Source organism: Phalacrocorax carbo, chromosome 22 (assembly GCF_963921805.1).
Source record: "Phalacrocorax carbo chromosome 22, bPhaCar2.1, whole genome shotgun sequence".
Taxonomy (NCBI): Eukaryota; Metazoa; Chordata; class Aves; order Suliformes; family Phalacrocoracidae; genus Phalacrocorax; species Phalacrocorax carbo.
In genome coordinates, this window is record NC_087534.1 from 3,248,560 (window position 1) to 3,261,158 (window position 12,599).

The following is a 12,599-nucleotide window of genomic DNA, read 5'->3' on the forward strand; positions in this document are numbered from 1 at the left end:
CCCCAATTACTCTGATACCAGGTGAGGATCAGCTTCTGCAGCTTTCCATTTCCCCAGGGTGGGCAGCGGGGCGGCAGCACCCTGCCCGTGGGTGCTGGGTCACTGGCAGCGTGAAGCCAGAGAGCCCGGCGTGCTTCATCCACCCTCACGCAGCACCAGAGCAAAGCCTGGCAGCTGCAGAGGGGGATTTGCAGGAAAACTGGGCAGCCGAGGACAAAAATGGGCATTTCAGCAGATTGCACCTCCCGTGCCCAGCCAAGCCCTCAGCCGCAAGGACCCACCGCCCCGGCACGTGGCTCTACCCTTCATTCGCAGTCCCAGCCCGGGTTACTCCCGGGCTATTTCGGGGTGCCCTGTGTACACAGGCAGGGCTCCGGGGGAGCCCTGGGCTCCACAGCGATCAGTCGCTGAATGCCACGGTGTGGGGCTGTGCCTGAGCACTGCTGCAACACGTGGGCTCCGGGCTTCATTCAGGAGAATTATTTATATCAACATCTATATTAGCTGCCTTGCAAGGAAAGTGCTGTGATGCAGCTCCTGCACCCTTGGAAAAATAAAGTAAATTTTAAAATGCAGTGCTCGCCGCATCAGTACATCCAAACTGCAGAATGTTTCTCTGGGAGTTTGGTTTTTCAACCTCTTTCTAAAACTTTTCCGGTGGAGGTGCAGACCCCCATGGAGCCAACCCAGGCTTCCTCCCCCAGCCTTGCGGAGGAGAGTCCCAAATTAACGGGCTACAGGTTGCAAATCGCTGCTTGAAAGGTGCATCACGAACAGCCGTAGCCTTTGAAGAGAGAGGGATTGCGTGGTGGCAGAGGACCTGACATGAAATCGGTTTGAAGTCAGCTGTAAGCCAAGGGGATAAGGGAGCACCCAGCCTCGCACGGTGGGATGGGATTAGCCCGGGTGGAACAGGCTGGGAGCTCAGGGCTTGCCCACGCGGTGCCGAAATGGCAATCGCAAAGATTTGGCAAAAGGAGCGAGTTTAGGAGAGCAACGGCACTGAAAAGGAGATAAAGAAATCCCTCAGACCTTCTGACAAATGCAGTAACGGCTTTAAAAAACATGAATCCTCCAGTAAAAATCCCAGCAAAACCTAAAAAGCCGTTTCTAAGACAGATTTTAGGTGTGCGTGATTTGGCTTTGTGCTTTTATCATGGTGTCTGGGGGAGGCTGAAACCTACCCCAGGTCCCTCTGTCGGGCTGGAGGCTCTCAGGGTTTATCCCCTCTGCCTTGCTTGGACGTGGGGCCGTGTCCCAACCCAGCGGTCCCTCCTGCCACCACCAGCTTGGTGACCCTCACAGAGCCAGACATGGGGGACACGGTGACCCACACGGAGTTGGATGTGGGGGACACAGTCAGCAAAACCCGGAGGGACAGAGCTCATGGTGCAAAGGCGGGATCTCCTGCCCTCAGCCAGGCTGGGCGAGCGGGTGCTGCACTGCCCCAGGCAGGCGGGCACCAAGGTGAAGAGGAAGGGAGCTTTGAGGATGAGAAAGGCTCTTGCTTGTACCTTGGGCTCATTAGCATTGTGTCCATCAGAGATCTTGAGCTGTCTTTGGGCTCTCTTGCTCGTCACATAACACAGGTCCCTTATTTCCAGTTGCTGAGATGCATTAAAAGAAAGCTAAAAATATATTGGTTTCCAAATACTGCTTTCCCATGTAAACAGTGGCGGCAGCGGCGGGCAGGATGTAATGCAGTCGTAAACAGGGTGACATCACCCTGTGACGGGGAAGGCACGCGTCCCCGCGCGCCGGGGCCGGTGGCCATATGAGGAAGGCTTGAAACCTATGGGCCCGGGAGACGAATGGGGATGCTCCTACTTGGAACAAGCCTGGGAAAACCTCTGGGTGGGTTTTAGCTGAGGGTCTGTATCTGCAGGATGTGGCTGTTGGGTGGCCTGGGGTGGCTCTGGGGCACGAGCGGGTCTGGGCTGCGTGATGGTAGAGCTGTTTGGTGCTCTCCCCAGTACAGGCCGGCTGCCGGAGCACGGGCATCCCAGCGCCCAAGTGCATCGTCCGTAGCTGTGAACCCCACCTTCGGTTTGGCCAACCCGTGCTGGTAGCAGGGTGGGCGGGAGGAGGTTTGGTGACTGACAAACACCAGATGAGGGGCCCTGGTGGTCCCTTCTGCCCACCGCCGCCGCACCGCAGGTCTGGCGTGCTGCGGAGCGAGCAGACGCGCTCTCCCAAGCTTGGGGCTGCGGCTCCGGAGATCTATCAGCCCGTTATTTCAGTCCCAGCACTTGCTGCTGGCAGGGCTCCGTGTGCCAGAGCTGCTCGGGGACACCCGAAAGGACAAAAATTCAGACAGGACCTTTGTGTCCTGCCCCATCCTTCCCTTGCACCAACACAAAGCTCGAGCAAAGCCCTGAAGTCGCGATTCCCAGCACCCTTCGGCTTCTGTCCCCATCGCTGGGGTGGCACTTGGTGGCTTAAAGCCATGACTTAGGGAACCTGCAAGAGCTCCGGCCGGGATCTTCAGGCCAAGCACGGCAGGTTTTTAATTGGCTTTAGTACTTGCCGAATATTTCCCTAATGGTTTTAGAGACGGGGGATGTGTTGGAGGAAGGCTTGGCTCGCTTCTGGCACGTGACTCGGTGAGGAAATGGGAAAAGAATTTCTGGCTGTGAAACGGCAGCTCCACGTCGAGATCGTTCCTTCTTCGCAGTGGAACAAAAAGCCTCCGTGCCCCAGCCCGGATGCCTGGGATTCCTTGCGGAGGGGCCCCGGAGCGGTAACGGTCCTGCTCCGCCAGCTCCCGGCCAAGGTGGTAGCGGGGGAGCCGGGAGCGGCTTTGCCGGAGCGCTGGCACGGCGCGGCCGCCCTGCCCCTGTTGTTTCAGCTGTGCTGGATTAATAAGGCAGACCAAGAGCTGGTGTGTCCCCCGCCAAGTATAAAAATCTGGGCTTTGGGACGCTCTTGCAGTGTGGGCAGCCAGGGCCAGGGGAGGCTCTGGGGCCAGCCCTGACTGTCCATCTGTCCATCTCAGAGGGCTTGGGGGGACGTGGAGGGGAGAGCTGTGGATGGGCAAAGGGGAGACTGCTCATACACCCCTCCCAGGTCTCTGCTCCCGCTCTTTTCCGTGTTCATATTTAATCACTGAAATAAGAAAAGGGGTTTCCAAAGATCTCCCGGGGTGCGACCAGCCCCGCTGAGTGCTTTGGGCCGTTTAACGGGCGCTTCTCCACAGCCCTGAACCCTCCCCTTCCACAAAGCATCTCTCCGAAAGGAAAAAGTCCCTTGGGGAACGCGGTGCTGGAGTTGCTGCGAGCGCAGTCGGTGTCGGGGCACTCAGGGACGAAGGGTCCGAGGGCTCGGCAATAGGGAAGCCAGGTTCCTACCGCAGCCGTGCCACCGCTTTGGCCAAGCCCCGATGTTTTCGGAGACGAGGAGGCACCTGCAGCACATCTGAAAAATCAGGCTTTTCAGCTCTCCCTTGGCTTCACCCTTTCGGCTGTAACACGGCCATGGCTCCCCACAGCCGGACGGGAAGGCTTTTGGTGGACCCATGGCCCGGCAAAGTGCAGACCGAGGTCGGCGTCTCCCAGCGTTGGCACTATCGGGGCGCACGGTGCATGTTTTTATGTATTAAGCACCTGCCTGGCCTCTTGTATTTTTATCCCGACGCTATAATTCATCCCCGAAGTAGCAGGCTGGGTGGCTGGTGGGGCGGGTTGTTGCCTGGAGATGCGTGGAGGCTGTTTCGAGCCCTCCTGTTTTTCTCTCCCAAGTCTGTGACTTCCCTCAGCATCACTTCGCAGCGGTGATTCACGCGCCCGGGCTGCCTCTCTCTCCCAGCCCCACGGCAACCGCTTTCGATGTTCCCCATCTCTTAAACCCAAGGGTTGAGGAGGGGGGGAAAAAAAGGGGGTGATGGGGTGGGGGGGAGCACGGTGCTGACCCAGAGCTGGGGCTGTAATAGTTCATAGGACAAGGAGCCGGCGAGCCGTGCGGCGGCAAGTTGCGGGTGGGTTTTTGGCAGAGCGGTTGGTAGCGCTGGCGGGGCGATGCGGCTTCAGGAAAGGCAAAAAAAATGGTACTTTGGGGTTGGGTTTTGGGGTTTTTGGGTTTTTTTCTGGTTTTTTTTTTTTTTTGGTGGTTTAATAACTCGGTTCTTTGTGCAGGGGCGGGTGTGAGGGGAAGGGGGACCCGGAGGGGGGGGAGGGGGCAGGCCCCCTCCCAGCGTGGGGCTCGTTTGGGAAGCGCCTTGAAAATGTTGTATCGGGGGGAAAACCCGGTCCCGGGAGCGGACAAAGGGCCGGGGGAACGCGGGGCTCGGCGGGGCCGGTGCGCGGGGGGAGCCCGAGCCGCCGCCGAGCCAGGGCGTTGCTGCTCTTTGTCGGGGGCTGCCGCCTCCCCCCGGAGGAGGGGCCAGCCCCGGCGGGGCGGGGAAGGGGCCAGCCCCGGGCTGCCGCCGCCCGCGGAGACACCCCCCCCCCAACACCCCCGGGTCGGGCTCCGGTACCCCCTCCCCGGGCCCGGTGCGGGGCGGGGGGGGGGGGGAGCTCGGGGAAGGGCGGCGGGGGGGTGGAAGGGGCCGCGGCGCCCGGGGGAGGGGGCGGCCCCGGCGCTTCCCGCCCCGCTCCGCCCCGCGGCGCCGCCCCCGCCTCCCCCCGCCCTCCGCCGGGGCTGGCAGCTCCGCGGGAGCCCGGTGCTGGCGGCGGCGGCGGCGGCGGCGGGGCCGGGGCGTGCGGCGGCCTGCGCGGCTCGGCCTTTTGTTCCGCCGGCGGGAAGGAGAGCGGGCGGCGGCGGCGGCGGAGGAGGAGGAGGAGGAGGAAGGCAGCGGCCCGGGAGCGCCATGCATCCCCCCGCGCCGGCCGGGGGCTGCCCGCGGGGGCGACGCGGAGCCCCCCGCCCCCGGCCCGGCCGCTGAACCGCGCACAAAAGGGGCGAGAGCGGCGGGGAAGGGGAAGAAGGGGAAGGGGAGGGCGGCCCCGCTGTGTCCCCGGCCCCGTTCCCCCCCGTCCTCGCCGCGGGGACCGGCCCCCGCCGCTCCCCCCCCCCGCCCACCCCCCCCGCCATGGCCGGGCCGCCCGGCGGCGCGGAGCCGCCGCAGCCCGCCACCGGCCGCCGGGAAAGTTAGTGCGAGAGGGGCCGGGAGGAGGAGGAGGAGGAGGAGGAAGAAGCAGCAGCAGCAGCAGCAGGAGGAGGCTCCGGCCGCGGCTGCTCCTCGTCCGCCCGCTGGCTCCCGGCAACTTGGGGGATTTCGTGCCGCTCCGTCCCCTTGCCATTTTTGGATGCGTTTTATAGCCTTTTTTTTTTTTTTTTCCTGGGGAGAAAGAGGAAAAAAAAAAAAAGCGAAGACCCAGCAGCCTTCCTCCACCGCCGCCGCAGGACTTCGCGGCGTGTCCCGACCATCGTGCGGCAACCGGCTGGATTTTGGGGGTCTCGGTGGCCCCGGGCATCGCAGCAGGGTGACGGGAACAACAATGCCATCATGTTTTTGAGACAGGAAACCTCCGAGTTTGCCCTGAATGAAGAACTTCCTGTGTTTAAACTTGCACGAATATCCGCTGACAAGCTCAGTTCAAATGAAAACACGAGAGTTGGGGGGAGAGGCTAATTCAGACCAGCTGGACTTCCACGGGACTTAGAGCTGGGCAGAAAATGCGCGGAGCCGCTCGCCGCTCGGGCTGCGATACGTGAGCGGCCGGGACAAGTAGTGCCTTTGTTATTAAAGAAGGACAAACGGGATAATTTAAGAGCTTGAAACTCTTCCACGGTTTCTGTTGCAAACGGCGATTGGGAATATTTTATTGAAGCTGTTGGATTTGGATGGTTTTTGCCGATGGATGGGGGTTTTTTAGGGGGGTCGGGGGGATGAGATGGGCTGTTTCGCTGCTCGGAACCGCCGGCCGGGCTGCTGAGCCGGCGCGGTGCTGCCGGTGCACCCTCCCATCCCCGTAGCGTCGCGGCTTTGGGATTAGAGTCTGCCACGGTGGGTTTGGGACCTGCTGGCCGTGTGATGCTTCCTGCGGTGGCGGGCGAAAGGTTGCCGGGGCGGTTTCGTCATCCGTAAGGACGAGAGCATGGGCAAACCACTTAGCCGGCCAGACTGTTTACGGCAGAACCGCACTTGCCTGGGGAAGGGCGAGGAGGAGGATGGTTATATAGAGGATTGCTATGTGCCCCAGAGGTCGATATATGACACAATGAGAATTAACGAGCAAATCGATCAGGGATCGAAGCTCAACCAGCTTTCCAAGAGCACCCTCGGTAAGGGGGATGGCAGCACCATATCCAGCAATGGGACTCTGGGAGCTGCCAATGTCTTCGAGTCGAGGGCGCCAGAACCAAAGAAGTTGGACGAGCGAGTCATCTTCGACGCGCTGAAGCTCAGCAGCGACGTCTCCAAGCCGGCACCAGCTCCACCAAGGAGACGACCGAACCCCGAGAGGAAGGAGAACGTCAACCGGCGGTCGTGGAAATCCTTCATGCCGCCAAACTTCACCGAATTTGCGGAAAGGATGGGGGCTTCGCTGAGCGAAGTGTCGGAAGCAGGCGCCTCCAACCCTTCCCTGCGGGATAAGCGGGAGTCGAGTGCCATGCTTGCCGAGCGCCCGGGCCAGCCCGACCATGGCGAGCCCATGTCTGAGTCTCTCACCTTGGAGCACGTCTCCAAGTCATCTGGTGCCGCGGAGGCTCTATCAGCCAAGCAGTTCGGCGCGGATGGCTACAGTGGTGCCCGGGATGAGCGCCAGCCCCTACTGAACGTCGGTGATGGCCGTGGTCGCCCCGGGGACCTGGCCAGGGCTCGCCGGCTTCCCAGTGCCACGTGGCCGCGAGCCAGGAAGAATTTCATCAAGGGAAGCCTCAGCGATGGGCACCAGGAGACCCTGGAGGCCTCCGAGTCAGACTGTACAGTGGAGAACGTCAACCTCTCTCCGTGCCTTAGCGAAGAGCTGCTGGATGCGGGACTGGATATTCTCATCACCTCCAATCTCAGGGAGAAAACGGAGTCTGAGCTGAGATTTGAGGAGGACGAGCGCTGGGTGATGATGGAGGAGTGGGAGGAGGCGACGCTGTCAGAGAGAGGAAAGGCAGAGGAGAAGAAGAGCTGTTGCTTGGCAGATATTTCTGAAGAAAGGGAACAATTTGCTCCTCCGGTGGACAGCTCTGCCCCCAGCCCGGGGGGCTCCCGGTCCTGCGCATCCCCAGGGGGTGCCAGCAGCCCCCTTGCCAGCAGCGCGTGCTGTACCGAGGATGCAGCGGTGCAGTGCGAGGCTGAGGACTTTGCTCCGGGTTCGGAGCGCTCGGCCAGCCCCGCGGGTCCCGAGTTGTCTGACACGGACTCAGTGCAAATGTTCCTGGAGCTGGAAGAGCAGTGCCTGAATGAGGATGAGGGCGATGGGGCCACTCCCGGCTGCCTGGAGGTTCAGGTCTCCCCGATGGACTCAGAGGAGCTGGACCCAGATTTGGCCAAACTGGCTGGGGCGGCGCTCGAAGCGTGTCAGCACAGGGCCCCTTTGGACATCAGCGCTTCGGACTCTGCCGTCGTGTCGGATCTGGAGGACTTTGATGTCACCTGCAGCTCGCAGGTGCTGAGCATGCTGGAGCCAGCGACAGAGCCCTTCTCAGAAAGGGACACCTCAGCCGTCACCCCGACGGACTCGGATGGAGGGGCCTCACCCAGCCCCGTGGATGCGGCGGGGCTGGGCTCCCTCCGGCAGTGCTCTCCAGCACTAGCGGAGGAGGATGCATCTGACCCACTGGGGGACCTGGAGCTCGTGGATGGCTGCGCAGTGGCGGTGCTGGTGGCTGGTGGGATGCCATCCCCTGAGATGGGCACACGTCCAGCCTCTGGCTTGGAGGGAGCTGGTTACCCCAGTGCTCCCGTGGGGTGGGGTGAGGATAACCAAGACTTGCTGGTCCATGACAGGGAGGTATCGCAACTCCCTGAGGAGACCTGTCCTGGCCAAGTGTCCCCCTGCCAGCCCCCAGCTCCTGACACGGTGGCGGAGGAGCCACAGTCCCCGCCGCAGCACGGTGAGGATGGTGTCGAGGGAACAGATCCATCTGGGACCTGTCACCTTCTTCCTGGAAGGACAGAGCTCACCAGCTGGGATGTCCCAGAACTGGTTTCTGAGGATGAGGCCGCCGATTTGGGATCAGAGAGTGATGGAGCTGAGGGCCAGGCTCATCCGGAAGAAACTGAGGATGCTCACCATAGTTTGCTGCCTTTCCACGCCGGCTCTGCATCAGAGCCAGGCTCTGAGGCTCTGACGATCTCGCCGGCGCCTGTTGAGGACCTTACCCGGGAAACAGTTCCCCTGGGCCAGGGCCTGGCTCTGGAGGGGACTGCCCACGCTGCGGGGTCCCCCGTGGAGGTGGCTGTCACGCACGGGGAGGCACCAGCAGCCATCCTGCAGCCAGGAGACCTGGAGTTGCTGTTTGCCTGCGGCTGGGAGGACCGGCCGGCAGCACAGTGCCATAGCGTGGTGCTGGGTGAGGGGCTCCTGTGTGCTACCAGCCCGGCAGCCCCCGAAGAGCTTCCCAACACATCTGCCTTTGTGAAGCAGCCTGCTCCTGATGCCATTCCATGGGATGTTGGGGTGCTTTATGTTCCCGCTGACCCGTCAGCACTGGCAGATGTGGCTGTCCCAGAGCCCCCGGCTCAGGAGACACCACCAGCCACGGGTGCTGAGGAACCACATTCTGAGCACCCACCTCCAGGTGCCACCACCACTGCCGTGCCCTTTGCGGTGGAAGAGCTTCTGGATGCCCCACCACCATTCGCTGACGTGCCTGTTGCCGCTGTGCCACCAGAAGCGGCCGACCCACTTGTCTCCAGTGTCAGGGGTCTCGGTGGTGGCCCTGCACCGCTGGCAGCGGGGGGGCTGGTAGTGGCCTTAGGGGATACAGAGGACTTTGCCAATGTGGTTGTGCTGCCCATTCCAGAGCACCTATCTGCTGAACCGGTGGCTCTGGAGGATGATCCCGTTGCAAGAGTGCCTGCAGAGGAGGTGGCAGCTTGGGACGGTGCCTCCATGCTGCCAGGCACGGAGGGTCTCCCCTCTGCCTTCCCACCACCCCCAGAAGGACCCACCGCCCCAGAGCTGCAGGAGCTGCTGGGCACACCGTCCACCGCGGCACCCACCGCACAAACCCTCCCCGGGGCCGTGCCGGGGGACACCCTCCATCCCCCCAGCTGCGGGGGTGCCCCTTCCCCAGCACCCTGCGAGGAAGAGGTGCCTGCAGGCACGGAGGGACACTCCGCCACCGCTCTCATCGCAGAAGGGCCTCCCGCTTTACCAGATGGATTCGTTCCAGATAACGAGGTATTTGTTGCTCGGGCGCTCGCAGACGGGGTTTCAGGCGCAGAAGTTGCTTTATTTTGCACTTGAGGGGTGGGTGGGAGGTGGGACCGTGCTCGGTAACTCACAGCCACGATCTGCAGGGTTCAGGTTTTGAAACAGCCTTCTCCCTCCTGAAGCCGGCTTGAATTTGGCAGGCAAAAAGTTTTGGGGGGAACTGTGTGTTTTTTATAAGCAGAGGAGGCAAAAGACTATCGCTAATTATCTAAACAATTGTCTTAAACTTTTTTGGCTTATTAAAATACATTATGGTCACTCAGATGTAAATCACAGGCTTCAGAAAAACCTCGCCGGGTCCTGGCGGGGTGGTTCCCGTCTTTGAGGCAGAAAATCTATCAGAAGAGAGAATCCTGTAAAACAAATTCAGTGCAAATAATTCCTGTCCTGTGCAGTCACTGCTTTCTGTAGCTTTTTAAGTGAGTAATAAGGTGCTGAGGCTCTGAACATGTGTGGGAAGGGGCTCAAATTCTCTCTGGCGTCTGGGGATTTGCTTTACCGTGCTGTGCTCACAGCTTTTGCCTGGAGAGACCTCGGTGGTGGAGTTCCCACAGCCGAGCGCTGATTTACTGCCATCTGGATTAGGAGGAATATCGCTAAGGAGACATCAGAAGTTAGTCAGCGCCGAAAAGCCCGATTCGGTAGCAATTAGTCATCCTTTGGACTGTGCCACCCATTTAAGAAATGCACGTGGAGGGGCTTGGAGAGATGTTTTCACATGGGGGGGTCCATGCGAGCACGGGCTGGGGCACCCGGCGCGGACCTTAGCGAGGCAAAAGAGCTGTTGGGTTCTTGCCGTTGTACGTCTGTTGGCTGAAATTCACTGTTTCGGTGTCAGCGTGGCCTCGCTGGCGGGGTCCTTATTTTAAGTGCAGCATCTCTGGTTGTTAACTTTGTAAACTTCCCCTTGCTCAAATGTTGTTCAACCTGTTGGCAGCTCCGGGTTGGCACCGGGGCGATGTTCTTCCCAGCACGGGGCCGCGCTCGGCGTTCGGCAGTGGTGGGGTTAAGGAGCGCAGCTGCCTGGGAAATGAGGGAAGCAGAAAGCGAGGGGATGCTTTGGAAAGCGTTTTCTGGGAGCGAGGAGGAGGTGTGGTGGAGCAGATGTCCTTCTGCTCGCCAAGATGTCTGTCCAGCCGCTTCGCCTGGGCAGGACACCTCGCTCTGCGCCTTTCCCTGCCTAGCAAAGGGTGTACGTTAAATATTTGTTTCAGAGCTGAGTCACAGTGAGGTTAACGAACGAAATCGCCGGAATCTTTCCTGAGCGAAGGAAAACAAGCGTGTCTGACATGCTCACTCCTCAGGCCATTAGTGTGATTATCTTTGTAACGATCCTTGTACAGCATCGTGCTCTCGGGCTGTACCGATTCGCGTGTTGCAGGTATCCGTGGTCTGATGGCCGGGCTTTCTGCGGGGCTCCCTCCCTCCCTGTCCGGCTGGTTTGAAGCCCTGGAGTTTGTTTTTGCAGCGTGCGGAGGGCTGGGACCCAGCCCGGCATGCCAGCCTTATCAGCCTGGTCCTTTTGTGGGTTTGGCTGCTCTAACAGCCAGCTCCATATACAAACAGTAACAGGAGAAGTGGCCAAAGAACTGGTGATTTCATGTCACCATTTATTTCTTATAACCGTGGTATAATTCTCCCTGAGCAAAGGGCTCTGGACAGTGTCTGCCAGCACACCCTTCATTTTGTGTCCTGGAGTGATACCTCCCTGCCCTCGAGTAACAGAGCTCCCATGGGACGGAATAGTGTTTTTTCTTTGAAAATGGGACAAAGAAAGTCAAGGCAGCCCCCCTTGCTCAGCCTGGGAACTTTGGGGGGGTGTGTGTGTTTGGGGGGGTTTGTGTGTTTGGGGCTTTTCGCCTGCCTTGTGTTCCTTTGGAGGCAAAGCAATTGCTGGGTCCAGAGAGCTGTGCCACCCACGAGCTGCTGCTCTGCTAGGAGAGATCTTGCATCCGAGTGGGAATTTTTCAATGCCGCCAATGTTCGTATATTCTCGGGCACGTGAGGAGGAGGCACGCTTGAGAAAGCAGGCGGCTGGCTGCAGTCCCCTCCGCTTCCCGAAGAGAAAATGTTGCAAGAGGGCCAAGGGCTCTGATCCTGTCCGGCGTTGGGTGCGGGGTGACCGGTGCTCTGGATGGGCTCGTGGGCCAAGGGACCAGGGGAAGGACTCCGCTCCCTTGTGCTATTCGCCGTGGGGAAGCAGCAGGCTTGTCCCTTGGGGCCGGGCTGTGCAGCCGCCCCAGCAGCGCCGGAGAGGGACCGTGCACAGGCGGCTGGTTACAGCAGATCCACAGCTCTGATAAAGAGCGCTTATCTCCTTCGCGGAAGCAGGATTTTCCCTGCTGCCTCTCTTTACAATGGGGAGCTTCATTCGCTCTCCTCCCCCTTCCCTATCAAATTTTTTTTTTGTTCAGAAAGCTTTTCCCCACAGGATTCCCAGGCAGGACCATGCCAAATCCGCGGTGCAGTAAATGACTAGCACATTAATTGCCTATTGCCTTTGTCTTTCGAAATACAGCCAGCTTCTTGGTGTCTGTAATTTCGTGGTTAACAAAACTCATGTGTTGTCAGGTCTCTGTTCTCAATAGCATCACTGTGAGAATTGCTTTGGGTTTTTCCCCGGGAGCATTATTTCCCAATCTTATGGATGACCAGAGCCGATGCTCTCATTTCTTGCCCAATTTGTTCTCTCCACCTCACCCTGGTGCTTGGAAAAAGGGGACTTACCCATTTAAAAGCAGAGGTGGATGCGTATGGATGCTGAGCTGTGCTCCCCACCAGGGAATGCCTGCAACATCTGTGTTACTGGGTCAAGGCGAGGGAGGACTTCAGACAGAGTTGCACAACTAATGAAGTCAGTGCAAGCAGCTACCGCATCTTCTCTAGAGAAGAAAGCCTGTTGTATCTGTTGAATGATGGAGGGGCTGTAAGAGCAGCTCACGGGTTATAAATACCTTTTCTCTCCCACCCTTCCTATCCCCAGCTGTTCCAGAAGGAGCAAGTGGATCCTCTTCAGCTAAAACTACAGCAAGTCAATGGAGTTGGTCAAGGACTCATCCAAAGCGCCGGGAAAAACTGTGATGTCCAAGGGCTGGAGCATGACATGGAGGAAATCAACACCCGCTGGAACACCCTCAACAAGAAGGTGAGAGCGTGGGGAGGGGCTGTAACTGGTTTCTGTCGGCACTGTTGGGGTTTGGTAGAAGGAGGGGGTCGTGGACAGGGAGCTGAGGCTCCGGTGTCGTTGCATCACCAGCCTGACCATGCAGTGGGGTTGTGCTT

General features: G+C 59.7%; 1 protein-coding gene across 17 annotated transcripts in view; it reads left to right on the plus strand.

Moving 5' to 3' along the window:
• The window catches only part of MACF1 (microtubule actin crosslinking factor 1), a 141,702-nt gene that overhangs the window by 95,246 nt on the left and 33,857 nt on the right, over positions 1 to 12,599 (plus strand). For all 17 annotated transcript variants that reach the window (XM_064471453.1, XM_064471452.1, XM_064471461.1 and 14 more), the window contains one exon: positions 12,301 to 12,462. In XM_064471453.1, coding sequence (XP_064327523.1) covers positions 12,301 to 12,462 — 162 coding nt within the window. The remainder of the gene's footprint in view (positions 1 to 12,300; positions 12,463 to 12,599) is intronic.